General features: G+C 36.9%; 2 protein-coding genes and 1 pseudogene across 2 annotated transcripts; all 3 read left to right on the forward strand.

Annotated features, from left to right (window-relative positions):
* Positions 1-9: 9 nt before the first annotated feature.
* On the forward strand, positions 10-14078 carry LOC147287900 (7-deoxyloganetin glucosyltransferase-like; annotated as a pseudogene).
* A 1634-nt stretch (positions 14079-15712) lies between these two features.
* Positions 15713-17876, forward strand: LOC147287901 (7-deoxyloganetin glucosyltransferase-like). The gene is made up of 3 exons (XM_086242528.1): positions 15713-16241; positions 16576-16605; positions 16975-17876. The coding sequence occupies exons 1-3, from the start codon at positions 15713-15715 to the stop codon at positions 17874-17876; spliced, it is 1461 nt and encodes a 486-aa protein (XP_086098654.1).
* Positions 17877-18858: 982 nt separating this feature from the next.
* LOC147287902 (uncharacterized) lies at positions 18859-20449 on the forward strand. Its single transcript, XM_086242312.1, has 3 exons — positions 18859-19455; positions 19565-19789; positions 19944-20449. Exons 1-3 carry the CDS (start codon positions 18895-18897, stop codon positions 20238-20240), a joined length of 1083 nt encoding a protein of 360 aa, XP_086098438.1. The 5' UTR covers positions 18859-18894; the 3' UTR covers positions 20241-20449.
* The last annotated feature ends 278 nt before the right edge of the window (positions 20450-20727 follow it).

A 20727-nucleotide genomic window follows, 5' to 3' on the forward strand; every position in this document is an offset into this window, starting at 1 on the left:
CACCGGCGCATGGCGACGGTTGCCGGCGATACTAGTCCCATCACGCTCACCTCTCCTCCCTCTTCCTCTCCCTGCCCTCTACTCTCCGCGAAACCAAACGTCGACACCGGATTGGGTCTAGGCAGACCCGAGCTCCCTCGCCGGCGATCCACCGATTCCGGCGACGACAAGGTGCCGGACCACCATGGATGGCTTCCTCTCGTCGTCCCGAGTCCACTGGTGCCATCAGAAGATATTGACGACCCCTATGCTCGCCGTTTCGAAGGAGAGAAGCCGGCGACATTCTCGCCGGCGTTCTCTATTTTCCGACAGCCATTTCCGTCGAGTCAGGTACCCATCTTCTTCTCTTCGTTGTGCTGTTCAGTTCTATGTTTTTGGTTTGGTGCAATTGTTAATGAATCGGAAAACCCCAAATCGATCAGATTGGCTTCATTTTTCTTTTCTTTTGGGTTTAATTGACTTCATTTGATGAGTTTGCTTATTCAGAAGTTTAATTGGTGCGTTCAATTGCTAATCAGTTTCATTTATATTCAAAGTCACGAAAGCTTGAAATTGGTCGATCAAGCTAGCCTAGCACTTTCTTTTCATTGTTTTTCATTTGTACGTCTTTAATTAATTTGCATTGCATGCCTTCACCACACGGCTAAATTAATTTGCATTGTATAGGTTCATTGTTAAGTCATGTAGAATCATTAAAAACTTGAAATGATAGGAATTGTATTGAAATTAAACAGTTTCAGTTCGTGAAACAGTTTCAGTTCGTAAAACAATTTCAGTTCGTGAAACATTTGCTTTTAAATGAATTTTGAATGTAATTATGGTTCTGAAATATGATGAATCAAATTTGCAGTAGAAACAGATCGAGGCAGTGGCGACTGTCGTGTACTCGTCGCACGTGAGGTGATCGGACGACGTTGTATTATTGGCTACTCCTCTCATCTCAATGGCTTGTTGTATTGTTGTTTTTTTTTTTCTAAGGTTGCTGTGTTCTTTTTAGTGAAACGAAATTCAGTAAAGGTGTATCTGTTTTAGTGAAGTGTAATTGTTTTAGTAAAGGTGTAATTGTTTTTTAATTAAGGTGTAATTGTATTTTAGTCAAGGTGTAATTGTTTCATCACTTAATTCAGTTTCAGTAAGTGAATTTATAACTGAATTCTTCAATTTAGTGTAACTGAATTTCTGAAATTCAGTTTCAGTGTAACTGAATTCTTGAAATTCAGTTTCAGTGTAACTGAATTCTTAAAATTCAGTTTTGGTGTAATAAAATTCAATTTCAGTGTTTGATTTTAGTTTTAGCGAAATATTGAGTTTTAGCACAAAAACTTCAATTCCAGAAAAAAAAAAAAAAAAAAAAACAGTTTCACCAAAATTCAGTTACAGTGACGTCAGCACGTGTCAGCATGCGTCAGCATGTGTCAGCGCACGTCAGAAGGTTTGGGGTTGGGCTTCCAGTTGTCTTGTGGACTTGCTTGGATGCGGTAATGGTTGGGTTCTAATGGCATACATGTAAATTAATGTAATTAATAAGCCTAAATTATTAGTAGGCTTATTATTGGGTGCTGTTGGTGTGTTTGATTAAGGGTGGGTGCGGCAACAAAGATTTCTCTGTAAATGGGTGTTATAAATTAGGGACTATTTTATTTAACAGTATTTGTCTCCAGTGCGTATTATATTTATCACATATCAGATAAAACCTATTATATAATTTGGTTTATTCAATGTTTTTTTTATCAATGTAGTAGATAATATGTTAAATAAACATATGGTAAAGTTTCATTCAAAATTTTCATATTTTGATAGCAATTTCCGTCAAATTTTTGTCGAAATTTAAAATTTTTTTCGAAACCCGAAATTTTATTCCTTCTGTATATGCAATCATATAATATTACAAATTAATTAATTAAATTAATATGGGTCTTTTTCAAAAAAAAATTTGTAGACCCACAGTATCTTTTTACTTGATTCTCGACCTGATCCCTATTGATCGAGTACTGATCGAGATAATGAGCGGTAGTGTTTTCCCAACCTTTAAATTTTTGGCAGTATGTTTGGTAGTGCGGTTATGCATCAGCTTCACCAACTGGCAACTGATATGAATTGAAGATACCAGCACATTCATTGGTGATAGTTGCCACTGATCCAGACATAAATTACATATATAATCAGTCCGTTTGGTTATAAAATTGAAGAATATGAATCATCACAAAGATACTATGCATGTGGTTATAAAATTGAAGAATGCCAATATTGGGATATTATATTAATTTACTAAAACTATTGATTTAAATATTTAAAAATGACTGAATGAGATTTGATTCTGTACTTGCCTTTATATAATACATCATTCCATGCGTGCCTATAATAAATTACGATTAATTATTGATCTAGCAATATATTTTCTCTATTTTGTTAAAATAAGTTTTAAAATCCGACTCTACGTACTCTCTCTTAATGTAAAAGAAATAAAGCAACTTGGGACAAGTTTGGATAGGTTTCTGGGCATATTTTACACTTTGTTATTCTTCTTTCCTGGATAGGAAGCAAACACATATATCGTCCTTCACATGCATTGAAGATTTCTGCTTCTGATGCTCAGAGCCTCAGAGTCAGACCTGCAGATTGGCCATTAAGCCATCATTCAATGCATGCCATCACCAATGCATGTAGTTGTGCAGTTGTGCATAGCGTAGTACCAATCACCAAATTTAATTCTCTTTCATATATGATTGCTAACTAGTGGGCCCTCACCTCAATAATATTTGCAACCAATTATTGAGCCAATCCAATCTTCTGCCTTTTGGAGAGGCAATCGTACGTCCTATGGTCATTTTCTTGATGTTGCTATGGATCTGTTATTGTTTAGGGAGATTTTTTAGGAATGATAGCAACCCTCATATGTAGGAGAAAATTTTCATAAGACAGTTCTATACATAATGAGAAAGTTAAATATACAAATAAAACATATAAGAGTATAAGACAATCTCATAATTTTTTTTTTATCATATAATCACGATACTTCGCACTTCTTTGATTAGTCAGACCATTAATTATATGCAAATTGTTAAACCTGAAGTTTTCTTTTTCTAACGTACTTGAGTATTTTTCGGGAATGGAGACTCCTTTTCTTGATTGCTCCTTATAATAAATGAGAGATAAGTGATTAAGTACCGGTAACAAATATTGCAGTGTAAAAAGAAGAAGCCACTATAGCTAGTCCAATCCAATTAATTTCTAAGATAATGACTAAGTTTAAGACCACCTGATTAAGCGAACCCACCGAAATGACTTTTGGTTTATTCAAACCCAACCATAGCGGTTTAAAGCTAAGCCTTATCATCAGCAGCGGGCGGAGGGTAATTTCTTTGTAGAGATATTTGAAGTCTAGCGATATATGATGAGAGAAGAGGTGTTGTATACTATTAAATAAAAATTTATCAAAAGTATTCTTAATTAGAGTTACTAATTATTATCTCAACTTGTACCTAAGTTACAGCTAAAATTATAGTGGATTTAAAAACCCTAGCCGTCTCTCTTTTCATCTTTTCTCTATCCTCAAGTTACAAATTATAGTTGAGATATATATATATATATATTATCTCAACTCTTAATTTTAGCTAAGAGAACATGTACAGTGCTAAAAGTTATGACTAAATCTAAAATTAGCATTTTTTTTTTCTCAAAAATCAAGCTAAAATGAGAGAGATTGCTAAAGCTAAATTATCAATTGCTAAATTTTTATGCTATATTTAGCACAAAACTAAGAAAAAACTAAGAACCCAATTGGAGGAAAAGTGAAGGAGACAGACCAAAAGGTATTCGCCGTATGGCTCTCTTGAATCAGAATTATATATTCCTATGTGAAGCCCAAAAGGTTGGATTTCCTTCAAATTGAACTTTCCGCGTGGCAGCCACTTGTTGGCTGTTTTTCAAAAGTTTTTAGCAAAGCTAATGTGCCATCGAGCAGCAAAATGAAAAATTATTTTGTTTAATCGATACAACGTTACGTTATGTAATTAATACAATGTATCATAATATGGGTAAATGTTATTAATACTATATCTTATTAATATAAATATATTATTTAATAATATCCTTACACGTTAGATTGGTTATATTACGTAACGGTGTATCAGGTACACCTAATAATTTTTTCAAGCAAAACCAAGGAGGAAAATTTCAAAATTTTCGTTTTTTGGGATGGGCAAGATTTTATTAAAATACAAAAATATTTTTGTTAAAATTTCGGCAAAATTTTAGAAATTTTGGTGAAAATATCGACTTGGGTGGGATTTCTAGGTTTCAGTAGGCTTTGGGTGGCAGGGGGCGAGAGAGAGAGAGAGAGAAATGTGAGGTCGATTTGGCGGAGTGTGCAGCTGGAAGACTGAGATGAGGTCAATTTGGTGTCTGCGGCTGGAAAAGAGAGATGAGGTTGGGGAGAAAAAGAGAAGCTAAAGCTTGATGAGTTAAAGCCTCAGACTATGGAGTGAAGACGAAGCTGCCAATTACTTGTTTATGGGTGGCGCCAATTCCACTTCTTTTGGTTTTTTTCTTTTTTGTCAATTTCACTTTGAATTTTTAAGTTTTTAACTAACATAACGTTTTTATTTTTATTTTTCTTCCAAATTCTTTTAACAATTTTAATTTATTTTTCCACTTTTTAACATGTCATTTGATCGAGCAGAGATTGGATCTCAATCTTGTTCATTTTCCATCTCGGAAAGGGTTGGTAACTTGGTATTCAAAATTTTGGAAAGTTAAAGTCTGATATTTAAAAAATTAAAAAGATAAAGGAGTACATGTGAACTGAGATAGACCCCTAGTCTCTAGAATGCAAAAGGGTAATTAACCCATTTTTTATCCAAAATTGGTGGCATATAAATTATGAATTCGCAGGTCTATATCCTTATACAAACTTGTTCATGATCATGTAGGCTGTATTCAATTCCATGTTGCCAATCATCATTGATTAACAACTGTAGCCATATATTTCGATAGCCAGGGGAATAAAAAAAATACAGGTCAATTTTTTAGGTCAAATAAAACAGGTTAATTTAGACAAGCAAAGCAAAAGACTCTGTTTCTTCCCTTTGCCCCAACTTCATGCTTGTACTTCCTGGATTAACTGTCCACATATTGGAGCTTCAAATAAAAGAAAAGAAAAAAGAAAAGAAAAAAAAAAAGAAAAAAAAAAGATTTAGAGTTGATTGAGATTTGTGGCCTTTGAATAATTAGAAAAAAAACCTTCATAATAGCTCTTGATTTATTGGTTTTTGGATTTGATCAAATTGATTCAATAATCTTAAAAATGGGTTTGATTTCATGGTTCTTTACAGCATTCTCATATTCCCAATATATCAATCATTAAAAGACAAGAAAAACAAAGGGTATGTACTAATGTACACAGTACCCTTTGAATGTGAAACAAAATCCACTTTGGGGTTTCGATGCAAACCAAGAAGAGAACCCCGAGGCATATTTTATAGAAAGAGGAGCTGAAGCAACTCCATGGCTGGTGCGGAGAAAAGAATGAAGAACAGAGAAGATGAACTCATACCATTTTATTAATATTTTATTAGAAATAAGAGAGTTAGAGTTCAGCTTAGCTTGGTGTTAAGTAGTGTTAAATGGAGGGACATATGTCAACAAATTAGCTAAGGGACAGGAAAAATGGGGACAGAGGATCCGGACTCCTCTATACCACCTATTCCTGTGAGGGACAGTAAGTTCTTCTCATGATTCTTACATACAATTTTATTTTGGTATGGTGACAAACTGACCAAGTACTCGCTCTGAACAGCATCAGAGAATCAGTTTGGAAAGTACTACTATCAATGCTACTTTAAAGATCATAAGTGAAGTAACAATTTCTACTACCATAATTAGGCTAAGATGTGTAGCCCTATAAATAATATGCAACAATAATTTGTGCCCTATAAAACTCCTCCGCCATCGAGGGTTTTACATAACCTTCGTCAACACAGAGTTCAACCACAAGCGCTTTCTCAAATCACAGTGTTTTCAAAAGCGAGCTTCACGCGCGCCTCAAGGCGCGAGTCATGGCGAGGCGGCGGCCGATTGCGCACGACGTCGCCGGACTGTGTAAAACGACTGAAAGGCGACGGCAAGGCGTTGAAGGCGTACGCCTCTGCGGGATTTTTTTTTCCAACTCCTTCGGTCCATCAGTCCTTCCCCTTTCAGCCGTTCTCTCAACTTCTCTGTTCTGGGTTCTCTCTTCACGACGACACGGCGGCTGGGTGGTCTCGGACGGCGGCCGATCGAGTCATTTCTGTTCTGTAATCGATCTCTCATCAAGTCTCAATCTCTGTACCTTCTCTGTTCTCAAGTCCCTAGTGTTTATCAGATGGTCATTTTCCTTTGCAGTGGTTTGGAATCCGTGGGATAAGAAAGCGAAGGCAATTTCTGATTTTGGGGATGATGAGTACAAGGATATGCTCTGTGTCCAGGCTGCTTGTGTGGAGAAGCCTATAACTTTGAAACCCGGTGAAGAATGGAGGGGAAGGCAGGAGCTATCTGCTGTCCCTTCCAGTTACTGCAGCGGACAACTTGACCCACGGAAGGTACTGCAAGGTGGTTAAGTGATGAGCCATTTTGTTGCATCTCTTGTACAGGTAGCTAGTTTACTGAAATACAACCATAAAAGATATGGACTACACGTGCATGGAGAGTGAAAGTGTGTGTGTGCTTGAATGCTGACCTTCCAAGAGATGTACAAATGATGCATATGCATGATGGGGTGTCTTGAAGAGATTGGTAGATTGTTATTCTTAACCTGCAACTGAGGTACATAAAAGGTAGGCTCATTGGTAGCTCTTTATAGACATTTCTTCACAATTGTAGTCCTCACGTTTCTCATAAGCCGTATATGATAAAAAGTTCCAATTTTGTAAGAATTGGATTTCAGCTTTTCTTCAATTGTTCCACGATAGTTCCATCTTTATGAAATTTGATTTCAGCTTTTCTTCAACTGGATTTCTATTTAATTTGAACAATATTATTGAATTTGATATGTAATATGGATGATTTTTATTTAGGTCCATTGATTTTAACTACTAAACTTTAATAACTTTTTGGTTTAGGTACCAAAATTAAATACCATTTTAAATTAGATATTAGTTGAATAGTCAAACCTCAAATGAAATTAAAAAGCCTTTAACAGTTTTATATTTACTTGCTATGCCATTGTGAAAAGTACAAATCTACCCTTCCCTCATCAGCAACATGAATGACCTCCGGCCACTGTTTTCCGGCCGACCTCCGGCCACCGTCTTCCGGCCAACCTCCGGCCACCGTCCTCCGGCCAAGCTCTACTCATTACACAAAAAATTAAATTAACATTTAACATGGAGGGGATTCGAACCCCTCTCATTCAAGAGGAATGAAATATCTCCCACCATTACAGTAAGTTAATTACTATGCAAAAGTATTACTTTAACCTAATTTATACTATACTATTGTATATATTTTTTTAAAAATAATTAATCCAATTAGTCATAACTAATCTAAAGTTGTGACTATCACAATTAAGGCCTTCCACTATGCTGTCGGATTGTGTGACCCAAAACCCATTTTGGGCCACAAATGGGTCACACCTTAACACTATGGGCCGGAAAATGTGACCCAAAAGAGGGTGTAACCCAAAGTGTAACCCAAAAGAGGGTTTCAGTGTGGCCCAAAATGTGCTGTGACCCAAAACCACTTTATCAGCCCACGTGAAGAGAGAGAAACCGGAGCTGGGCAAAAAGTCAGGTGGGCCCCGCGCCTGTTGCTGCTGACGCCAGTGTCGGCTGCTGCTGCTGACGCCAGTGTCGGCTGCTGCTGCTGACGCAAGTGACGCCTGGCTTCCTCGGTTGCAGGGCATGGCTTCCTCGTTTGGTCACCAACGGTCCAGATGAGATGACCGTTGGTGATCAACGGCTGCTGCGTTTTGCCTTTTTTTTTTTTTTTTTTTTTTAGATGGGCCGGAAATGGATCAAAGGCTGAGATTAATGGACCGTTGATAATCAACGGTCCAGATCGGCCATATCTTTTTTTTTTTTAACAAATATTTAATAAATCATTTAAAATAGATATAATATCCAAAAAATTGCCAAAAAATTTCAAAAAAATTTTAAAAAATTCCCCAAACCCTCCAACAGCTATATTTTCAAATGGGTCTATATATGTCACACAACACTCATATGGTTTCATCACAATTTACAACCTTTGTTTACCAAATTTACACAAAATTTTTTTTTCTTTGTCATGGCTCCAAGAGGAAGTGCTTGGGTGGTAGCTGAAGATGAAGCCCTAGTGATGGCATACCTAGAGAGGTCTCCCGACGGTTGTCTTGGTGCCCAAAATAGAGCCGCCATGCTTTGGGAACAAATTTATGAAATTTTCAAGCGTAACATGGGGGGTGAAATTGGGTGGTAGCTGAAGATGAATCCCTAGTGATGGCATACCTAGAGAGGTCTCCCGACGGTTGTCTTGGTGCCCAAAATAGAGCCGCCATGCTTTGGGAACAAATTTATGAAATTTTCAAGCGTAACATGGGGGGTGAAACAATTCGTAAGGTTGGCGGTGTTAAAGCACGATTCAAAGATATTGCGCGTGATTGCAACAAATTTTATGCTTGCTTATTGGAGGCCGAGCGAATGCGTGCAAGCGGTGCAAATGATGCCAATTTTATGCTTGCTTCTTGTTTGTGGTTGTTGAAGTCCCGATGTTGTAAGGCTTATGTTGTCTAATTTATGAAATTTTCTTATTTTAAATATATTCAATATTGACCTTATTTTAAAGATCTCTTTAAAATAAGATCACTAGAATCATTTTTATTATACTTTAAATTTAAAATTATCAATTAAATATCACTTAATCAATATTAGGCATATTTTAAATATGTATAAAACACTGTGACCCAAAATGGGTCACAGCACCATAAATGTGAGAATTGGGTCACAGCACTATTTGTGACCCAAAATGGGTTTTGGGTCACAAAAAATGGCTTTACCATAGTGGAAGGCCTTAAGTTGTGAATGTCTTTAGATTTAATTGTGACTGATTTAAGATGTGACTATCTCACAACTAAATCTAAAGTGTGACTGATTTAGTTGTAATTGAATGATATTCATAACTAAAAAATTCCTAAACTTTAACATGAAAACTAAAGACAATGCACCTAAAGCACCCCCAAAATTCATATAACAACCAATTAACAAAATTTGAAGTTGTGAATGATATTCATAAAAAAATAAGTTTAACATAAAACACCTACATGTTTAATTAACATAAAAGCTAACATAAAAAGGAAATTTGCATTAAACATATACCCTCTTAAGGAGGAAATTAAACCTGTGACTGTTAAACAGAAATAATTTGACATTCATCTCTATCTTTGCTTCCATTTAGAAGATACCATCTTAAATCTAAGTTGTGACTGTTTCGTCACAACTTTAGACTTAGTTGTGACTGACTTTAAGGTAGAAAGACATCCTATTCTTCAAGACAACTTCAGCCTAATTTTTTTTTGATGTACCATTCAAATAGACGGAGGAACTAGAGCCGAGCGCCGGAAGAAGTGCTCAGTTGTTATAAAAAAGTCAATGCCGAGTGCTTGGTACCATTAACCAACTTCATAACCCAACCCTATATCCCTAAATTAAACAAAAACAAAATCATTAGAAGGACTACTATAATAAGAGAGAAAGTTTTTTTAAGAAATATGCAATTACATATGAATAAAGAGTCATGCATTTGGCTTCCAATTCACACACAAAGGATTCAAATAGAAAAAATAAAAAATCAAACGGATTAATACAGAACACCTAAAAATAATAAAAAATTAACTGTGACTGTCACAATTTAGTTGTGACTGTTTGGTAGTCACAACTGCATCTGAAATTGTGACTGTCCTACAGTCATAACTAAATCTAAAGTGTGACTGATATTGAAAGAGATAAGTTTAGGTTCTCAAAAGATAGACCCTAATGTCCAACATGAAAACTATAGAAAGTGCACATAAACCACCCCCAAAACTCATATAACAACCAGTTAACAAAATTTGAAGTTGTGACTGAGATTCAGAAAAATAAATTTAACATAAAACACCTTAGTTTAGCATAATATAAACATAAACAAGAGAATGCATGAAGACCATATAATGCTAACATAAACAGGGGAATGCATCATATTATGAAGCTACTGATGTTTACATGTACCTACTTTCAGCTTTGAGTTTATTGAATCTTTGAGTTTTACTTGTGGAATATCAATTTTACGCAGTCATATGTTGCAGAATCATGCTTAAGCTAGTTTCAATGGATGAATTTCATATAAAATGTAATGTAATGAAACCGTGTGATTGATGACCCCATCACTAATTTAACAGCAATCTGTGCAAGTGCCATAGTTCTAGCTGCAATATTGATGTTGGATCCTTGATCAAGTCTTTTCTTATATATGGGAAACAAAATGAAAGTTTTGAACCCACTATAGCATTTTTAGTTTGTTCAAGTAGTATATAGGGTGGAGTTTGCTTTCATTATGAAGGTGGTCTGAAACTCTGAATGAAGGTTCATTGTTTTGGCTGTCCTAGAAAATGTGGTTAATGTGAAGAATGGCAAAAAGGGCAAGAAATTGGAGCAGCAAATGAGAATAACTACAAGACAACATAGAGGAGGTGTAGATGAGGATTGATCAAAAGATAGAGGACTGCTAGAAATGACGTTAGGGTGGTCCCTTTTTATTTGTACGTTTGTAATGCGTTTCTCTTGTGCTCTTCTGAGCCAAAAAAAGGAAAGGAAAGGAAATAAAAAAACAGGGGAGTGATGCAGTCGTTTTCTTCCTGCAGGCACGTTCAATGCACGTTCATTGCAGGGAAAACTGATATGAAACTAAACCCAGTGTATGAGCCAAGGGCAAGATCGGAAAAATAAAAAGGTCTAAATGATTTGTGACTTAATCTAAAATATAACCATATAAATTAGTAGCTCAAATGAAAAATTATAGAGCCTTACTGGTTTTCTAAAAAATTATTGGAATTAGGTATTTAACCCAAATTTTCTCTTTTTATTTATGAATGACAAATTGACAATTAATGCTATTTTTTAGCTATATAATTGTTTTTATAATTTTTTTATTATTATATTTTTTTATGCCCGAAAAGCTTACACTATACGCGTCAAGGCTTACGCCTCGCCTTACGAGACTGCAAACGCCTCGCATGACGCTTTTGCGTCTGAAAACACTGTCAAATCACTTGGCCCCAACTCCCTGGACGGCTTGCCTGATTTTCGGTTCGAAGCCATTCCAGAAGAAACCTCTAGGCTTTCCGACTCCGTCAGAAAAAAATTGTTGGCTCCATTTCGCGAGTTGCTTGTAAAACTCAATGATGACGCGGAGGCCGCGTCCAACGGTACTATTCCTGCAGTGAGTTGCATAGTTTCAGATGGTTTCACGTCGATGTTCAGCTGCTGAAGAAATTGGAATCCCAGTTACACTCTTCTACACTATTGCTGCAAGCAGCTTCATGGGCTTTAAACAGTATGGCGCTTTGGTCGAACGAGGTCTTGCACCACTCAAAGGTGAAGTTGATAATTAATATTTGTTGGTTTATGTTATGCACAGCCGATCTTCAGATGCTAGTGTCTGAGGCCAACTTTAAAAATGGGATCCTCCACTTTTCATGTATATAATTATATTATCATTTGCTCTTAAAATAGAATATAATAAGTTTATAAGGGGTATATAAAATTTGAGGTTGGAAGCGCTTGCCTCCTTCGCCTCATACTATGATACTATAAAATTTGTGGTACGTAAGTTTATGACCGGGCCTCATACTATGATAATATAGTAAGGTTTGTTGGTTTTCCAAAAGCTTAAGCTATTATGATGTGGACCAACAATTATTTTATATCCTAACATAAGTAACTGTAACACTATTCAAATAGTAGTTTAATTTTTATGGTGAATTACATTTCTCTAAAATTGCAAAAAAAAAAAAATAATTATCATTTATTAATTTGCGTGGGAATATGACTATATGTTTTAATGATGTACGTAGATGAGAGCTGGTTAACAAAGAGAACAGTTTTGCTCACCTCCTTTAACTCAGGTGTATGCTCACCTCCCATCTAAAATGCTGCCATGTGTTTAAAAAATTAACCATGAGTTAATCTATTGTATTTAATTATTTATGATATTATAATGATGAGAGAGAAAAATAATTTGACAACTCTTTTCTACTTTTATCCTTATTTTTTATTACTCAACTTTTTTCCATTTTTTTATTACCTATTAATTTTTATTTTTTTTATTTAATTATTTCTAATAATTTTTGCTTCTTTTGTTTGTTTGCTCTTCTCCAGTACGCCTCTAGTATCTAAAAAACCACATGCATTTAATAATTTTTTTTTTTTTTTTCTCTTTTCTAGTATGCCTCCAGTACCCAAAAAACCACATCCAATTTTTTTTTGGGTCTTCTCATGTATACACCTTTTATCTAATTTTTTTAATTAATTAAAAAAAATAATCCAACAACACTTTTTTTTTTTTTGCCTAAGAATTCTTCTTTCTTGTCTCATACATGACATTTTCAGATCAAACAAATTCTTAGGTCAATCCAAGGTGTTGCAGCATTTGAAGAGAGAAGAATAGTTGCAACGACATAATTTTTTTTTTTAACTCATGTAACTTTTTTATTGGATTTTCTATGTATGTAAATGAGTTGTTTTAGATTTTTGTTTGGCCAACATTTTAGATTAAACTTTGCAAATGAGTTTTTTGTTCGAATTGCAAATGTGTTGTTAGAATATTTTTATTTTTTAATTAATTAAAAAAATAGATAAATGTGTATATAGGAGAAGACCCAAAAAAATGGATGTGATTTTTTGAATACTAGAGGCGTACTGGAGAAGAGCAAAAAAACAAAAGAAGTAAAAATTATTAGAAATAATTAAATAAAAGAGAAAGAGAAATTAACGGGTGACAAAAAAAAGTTGAGTAATAAAAGATAAGGATAAAATAAGAAAAGAGCTGTCAAATTATTTTTCTCTCTCATCATTATAACATCATAAATAATTAAATACAATAGTTAACTCATGGTTAGTTTTTTAAACACTTGACAGTATTTTAAATGAGAGGTGAGCATACACCTAAGTTAAAGGAGATGAGCAAAAATGCTCTCGGTTAACAAATGGGTTTTTGGACAAAGTGATAGATTGGATTCCAGGAATGAAAAATATCCGTTTAAGGGATCTCCCAAGCTGCTTTCGAACCACAAGTCCCGATGATGGCTTGTTTAATTTAACCATGGAAGGAACGGATAATAGAGTAGTTGATAGATGTTTTGAATGCTCTCTCATCATCTCTGCTTCCACATGTTTATGCCATTGGCCCTCTCCAACCACTTGTCGATCACATACCAGAACACCCAGCTTTGGCTTCTATGGGTTACAGTTTGTGGAAAGAAGAAACTCAGTGTCTCCAATGGCTAGACTCTAAGGCCCCAAACTCAGTTGTTTATGTCAATTTTGGCAGTGTAGCGGTCGTGACACCACAACAGCTTGTTGAGTTTGGTTGGGGACTTGCAAATACGTACCAAGCTTCCCTTCTTCTGGGTTATTAGGCCTAATCTGGTTCTTGGCGAAACCGCAATTTTGCCACCTGATTTTGAAACTGAGACTAAGGAAAGAGGTCTAATAGCGAGTTGGTGCCCACAAGAACAAGTCCTTAACCACCGATCTGTTGGGTTGTTTTTGACACACAGTGGTTGGAACTCAACCATTGAGAGTTTGACTGCAGGAGTTCCAATGCTCTGCTGGCCATATTTTTGTGACCAAACTACAAATTGTTTCTATACTTGCAACGAATGGGGCAGTGGCTTGGAGATTAGTAATGATGTCAAGAGAGACCAAGTGGAGAAGCTTGTTAAAGAGTTAATGGAGGGAGAGAAGGGTAAGGAAATTAAAAATAAGACCATGGAGTGGAAGAAGCTAGCAGAAGAGGCCACAGGTCCATATGGTTCTTCATCTAAAAACTTGGACAATTTAGTGAATCAAGTGCTGTTAAGAAAAAGCTAGCTAGATGTTATCTATTGAATTTCTGTCAGTGTTGTTAATTTAATGTTATTGTGTCGATTATTATTTGATCTATTAGACGACATTTAGCTTTTCTTTATCGAATGAGATCTAAGTTTAAATTTCATAAACGACACTCTTTAATTATAACTAGAAGGTCATTCTCGTTAGCACGTGTACTGCATGTTAGCACGTGTACTGCATGTTAGCACGTATATCGATTATGTACGTAGAGGCCATTCTCGTCCACAAACTAGCAAGATGTTGTCGGTCTGTTATAGCGACCTATTCAACATGCATTGCTCGTGTATATCTTATTATCTTGACAGACTTGTCACCATTATAGTCAGTGAATAGTGTATTACGTGTACCTTCCCGCGAATCATAGAATATATTAATGGACCTTGGCAGTCTGAATAAATAGCATTAATATTTGATCCATACATATATGAATTTTGTTGGCCATTCAATCAACAAGGCCCATCTGGTGCAGGTGAGGTTGACTGTAAATCAATCATTAAAAGGCTCATGCTATTTTTATTTCGACCATTCTAAATCAGTCATTCAATATATGGTATGTTTATTAATCTGTAATTGAAATTCAATTCCTCCAAAATAAGGAATTGGATCCTGTTTTTTTGTTTACTAATCATATGAGAATAAAAACACAAGTCGGACCCACATGATATCAGAAATTCAATTTCTTATTTTGGAAGAATTGGATTCTTGGGTAGGGGGTGGTATTCTGATTCTTTATTTTGAAGGAATTCAATTCCTTATTTTTTTCTCATTATACTCTCACATTATTAACTAGCATATAAACTAATTTATTTAAAACAATGACATTTTAGTAATCAAATGCCCACATGATATCATTCATATTCTGATTCCAGATAGTTTAATAAACAGTTTCAATGAAAATCAAATTTGTCATCAATCCAATTCCTCCTAACTCGATTACAGATTAATAAACATGCTAATGGTCGGAATAGCCGACAATCATGATTACAAGGTTGGTGGGCTAGGCCTAGGGGATGGGAATTGGCATCTTGTTTATAGTCAGGCCCAGCCAACCTATTGTTCCAGAGCCTACTACCCATGGCTATAGTCAGAATGTAATTTATTTATTTTTTACAGTACATTTACAAGATGCATTGTGATTGGTAGGCAATTGCAGAGAATCGAGAATAGCAGCTTTCCATGAAAATAAATAATAATAATAATAATATTAATAAAACCCCACTGCCAGCATGTGAAATATTTCTTCAAAGGGCATCTTAATTAGTCAATCTCTAGCTAAGAACAGCTTGTTTGATACTCCATACAGGACCATACTAGCTTTCTCCACATGTTTCATTTTCTTTTCTTCTCCTCGTCCTCGATCTTGTACAAAAAAGTGTATAAAACCTGTATTTAAAAACCATTAAATAAAACAAAATAAAGCATGAGGATCAAGGATCATGTATTATAATTCCACAAAATCAGGATAAAGATTTCACTTGCACATCTGTGCCATATTATAGACACAAACTCCAACCATAAGTAGCTAGCTGGTGTCACATTCAATCATGCGTATTTCATACAATTATATCAGAGATCTAAAACGGTAAAACCTAAACCACAAGAAAAATTAGCTAATGGGTTCCATGGGAGTAGCTGATGATCATAAGCCTCATGCTGTATGTGTCCCATTTCCATACCAAGGCCACATAAAGCCACTCCTCAAATTCGCAAAGCTACTCCACCACAGAGGCTTTCGCATAACATTTGTAAACACAGAGTACAACCACAGACGCTTTCTCAAATCTTTATCCCCCAATGCCTTAGATGGCTTGCCTGACTTTCATTTTGAAACAATCCCAGATGGCTTGCCACCTTCAGATTCTTCAGATTCGACCCAAGACATCTATGCCATTTGTGATTTCATTAACAACAACTTCTTGGCTCCATTTCAAGGCCTCCTCACCAAACTCAATGATGCTGCAAATCCCAGTTATACTTCTCCTGTGACCTGCATTGTCTCGGATGGGTTCATGAGCTTCTCCATTGATGCTGCTCAAGAGCTTGGGATTCCTGTTGTCTTGTTCTTTCCTGTTGCTGCTTGTGGATTCATGGGATTCAAGCATTATCGCGCTCTGGTGGAAAAAGGATTTACACCCCTAAAAGGTATTGAAATTGTTCTTAATTCTTATTTTTCTTAACTAGCTTGCTAGTAATTGTTGTGCTACGAATTTGTGTGAGACCGTTACTAGTATATCTATCTCTAGCATAAATATTGTTCTCAACTTAACCACTTAGATCCAACAATCCAAATGAGATCTATGTACATGTATACAACTTAGGCTAGGACCACCTCAGTCCTACATGCATCTAACTCCACTGGTACACCCACTTATATATAGTAGATTGTTGTGTCACTTTCTAATGTGTAAGTGGCTTGTATACAAGTATACAACACATAACTCCAAGAATAATATTGATTGTTTTTTCAATGTTGCAGATGAGAATTGTGTATCAAATGGCTACCTATGTTGAGAGTAATGTGGAGCAATGTCCCACATCGGAAAACTAAGGCTTAGCATATGTGTTTATAAGTCTTGGGCCTCTCCACCCATAGCCAATTGGTTTTGGGTTGGATGCTCTAATTCTATCATGGTATCAGAGCTTGGTTATCCGCGTGTAAGGCCCAACGGCCACACGTGCTCCCACGTCACCCAATACAATTTGTTCACGTGTAAGGCTCAAAATATCGCCACACGTGCGGGGGCGTGTTGAGAGTAATGTGGAGCAATGTCCCACATCGGAAAACTAAGGCTTAGCATATGTGTTTATAAGTCTTGGGCCTCTCCACCCATAGCCAATTGGTTTTGGGTTGGATGCTCTAATTCTATCAACCTAGACACAGTCATAGATTGGATACCAGGAATGAAAAACATCCGCCTAAGAGATCTTCCCACCTTTCTCCGAACTACAAATCCCAACGACAGTGCGTTTAAGTTAACAAGCGAAGCAATTGAAAGAGCACACAAAGCTTCGGCAGTTGTGATTCATACTTTTGATGCATTAGAACAAGAAATTTTGGAAGCTCTCTCATCTATGCTTCCACGTCTTTATGCTATTGGCCCTCTCCAGTTACTTGTCAATCAGATACCAGAAGACCCTTTGAAGTCTATGGGGTATAGTCTATGGAAAGAAGAAACTCACTGCCTCCAATGGCTAAACACCAAGGCACCAAACTCAGTTGTTTATGTGAATTTTGGCAGTGTAGTGGTGATGACACCACAACATCTTATTGAGTTTGGTTGGGGACTTGCAAATACCAAGCTTAACTTCTTGTGGGTAATTAGGCCTGATTTGGTTGTGGGTGAGTCAGCAATTTTGCCACCTGAGTTTGTGGCTGAAACTAAAGAAAGGGGTCTAATAGCAAGTTGGTGCCCACAAGAGGAAGTCCTTAACCACCCTTCAGTTGGAGGGTTTTTAACACATAGTGGGTGGAATTCAACCATTGAGAGTGTGACTGCAGGAGTGCCTATGTTGTCTTGGCCATTCTTCGCCGAGCAGCAAACAAATTGTTGGTATACTTGTAACGGATTGGGCACGACTATGGAGATCGATAACAACGTGAAGAGGGATGAAGTGGAGAAGCTTGTTAGGGTGTTGATGGAGGGAGACAAGGGTGAGAAAATGAGGGAGAAGGCTAATGGGTGGAAGAAATTAGCAGAAGAGGCTGTTGGTCCACAAGGTTCTTCATTCATAAACATGGACAATGTGGTGAGCCAAGTGCTTTTAAAGAAAACCTAGGTAGATTGTGGTTTGATGATAAATAAACGTGCAAGATGTACTAGTACATCTTCATATTGTCTAATAAACTAGCTAGTAGGGTAGTTCTTGATTACTTGTTTCATTTTCATTTGGGTTTACACTATACATTGTAAAATGTTAAGCTTGTGTCGACTGCAGGCAAGTGGCTTTAATCACAGAGGATAGTGGAAACTATAAGCATGATCATTATGATTTGAGTGTTAAACTATTAATCTTAAAAATTAAATTGGTTAAATTGAAAGTGTGCATGAGCATTATGAGTTGAATTCTCTGCTTTTGTTTTTGTTTTTGTTTTTGTTTTTTTTTTTTTTGTTGATATAACATAATTTTAGTTTTGAACATAAATACAAATATCGACACAGATCAATAATATTAGTACAGAATCATGTTAATTTATTCAAGGAGTATTAATGAAATCACGGAAGCAAGTGTAAATCAAGAGGAGTTGGATTATATTCTTTTTCCCCTAAATGTATAAGATAAACATTAGAAGATCATTCATTAAATCTCGAAAAATACAAAACTACCTTTTAAATCTCTAAAGTTCCCCATTCCCTCTTTACTTTACTTTATTTCATTTTTTTTTTTTTTTATCTCTCTCACTTTCAAAACCAAATGATTTTTCTCTCTCTCTTTTTCTCACATTTAATTGCATATGTCCAATAAGCCATAAAGAATGATTTCATACAAGATGTGTCCATGCCAGAAATTCTGATTAAGTTTGGTCTTAATTGCAATTGTTATTAACTAATGCTAAAGTCAAGAGGACTCAAAGTCAAAGAAACAGATGGCTGGGTTGCAATTGGTCTCAATGTGGGCTTGGACTGAAGTGTGTTTCTAGGCCCAGAATGTTAGCTAGTTAGTTTTGGGCTTCGGCCCACCATCGTACCCAAAAGATATAAAAAAAAAAACCGGGAAAATGAGATGTGAGAGAGAGGGAAAGGAAAGTGCATTGCTCATTTGCTCGTTGCCTCAAGAGTGTGAGTAGTTCTCAGAGATGAAGACGGAAGCGACGCGCTTCGTCGTCGAAATCGAAGACGAAGACGACGATTTTCTTTCTCAGGTGGCGGCGGCGGAGGCCCAGGCGCTCGCCAACAAACGCCGTCGTATCAGCGTCCCACCCTCACCAAACGCCGTCGTTTCATTAAACTCCCGCGCGAATCCTAAGGAAGGCTCAGACGACGGCGATGGCGGTCTCTACACCGCTGCTCTCAAAGGGAGCCAGAGCACGGCCTTCGATCCTCCACGCGGCGGAGGATTCGGCAGGGGAAGAGTCAATGTTGTCGCGACCGGAAACGACGACGTTTCGGTTGGCGGCGGTGCGTGCTTCAAGTGCGGCAAACCAGGACACTGGGCCCGCGATTGCGACGCCCCAGGAGGAGGAGGAGGAGGAGGAGGTGGAGGGTATTTTGGTAATTACGGCGGTGGTGACTCTTCGTCTTCTTCGATTTCGGTTCCTGAGAAAAGCTGCCCCTGCGGATTCGGTGCCTGCCTGGTGCTCACTGCAAATACTGAGAAAAATCGAGGTCGAAAGTTCTACAAGTGCCCTCTGAGACAGGTTCACAAACCCATTTCCCTTGTTTACTGTTTGTCACTTTTTGGTTTTGAAAAGGAATGGAATGGATGCTATGGTTATTGGCTTTGCTTTTTTGCTTAAATTTTGACAGGAAAATGGGGGCTGTGGTTTCTTCGAGTGGTGTGACAATGCTTCTGGGCCTAATGCCATGGCTGCTGGCACTGGTAGTATTAGCTTTAGTAGGACCCAAAATTATGCATCTGATTCTTCATTTCCAGCTCTTGAATGTCCCTGTGGTGGTGGTCTATGCTTAATCTTAACAGCTAAAACTGGCAAGAATATCGGTTCCCAATTCTATCGCTGTCCTGCACAGGAGGTAGCCCCTTAGCTTCTTCTGCCTGATTCGGCAATTTTATTACAAGTAGATAAAAGTATATTGCAAATTTGAAATCTGTATTTGTGTAGTATGTGTTTGAAATTTGAATTGTAATAGAATTGGTTAATGGGTTAATTTTTTTTGGCTGGTTCAGGGAAGCTCTTGTGGTTTCTTCAAGTGGTGTCATGAGCATAATGTGGCAGCTGCTGGTGTTCCGGGGGGTGGCGTTAAGGTGCAGTATGGTTTGAGTGAGGCAAACAACAGTGGCTATGGTGTAAGAACTGGTTCTGCCTGCTTTAAGTGTGGAAAGGAAGGGCATTGGGCAAGGGATTGCCCGGTTCCTTCGTATAATGCTCTGGTTGAGTCGGGAGCAGCCCGGTCTACTTCACCGGGCACTTGCTACAAGTGTGGCAAGCCGGGGCACTGGGCGAGGGACTGCCCTTCTGGTTAATATGCAATGTGCTGCCTGAAACACAGCCATTTCTTGACTGTATTGCTTGTATGTTGGAAATTTGCAAGACTAGTTGTTTCTTGAATATGGTATAACCTAAATAGGCCTGTGAATGGTTACACTGAGAAATTTGTGGAAAAAGTATGTAGAACTTGAGAAAGCATGTTGTTTGGCCCTCATTTCTATTCTCTATGAAAACTACTCATGTGGATTTCCTGCTTTGGAGTGCTGGGTGATTGAAGTTTGTATAGATTATAAAAGTAGATGTTTAAATAAATGAATGCTAGACACATGTTCATGTTTCAGTGAGCTGAAAATCCTTGGTAGATTTCGATTATACGCTGATTAGATTGTAGAAAAGCCCTTGGTAATTCTAATCAGACGTTGAATATTTTGCTGGTTTTGGGATGATTATTTATTTTTGGGCTATGAATAACCCCTTTCATGGAAACCCAATAAGACATGAGGGGTAAGCCCAGAAGCAGGC

This window comes from Dryas octopetala, chromosome 4 (assembly GCF_963921425.1).
Source record: "Dryas octopetala chromosome 4, drDryOcto1.1, whole genome shotgun sequence".
In the NCBI taxonomy this organism is placed as follows: domain Eukaryota; kingdom Viridiplantae; phylum Streptophyta; class Magnoliopsida; order Rosales; family Rosaceae; genus Dryas; species Dryas octopetala.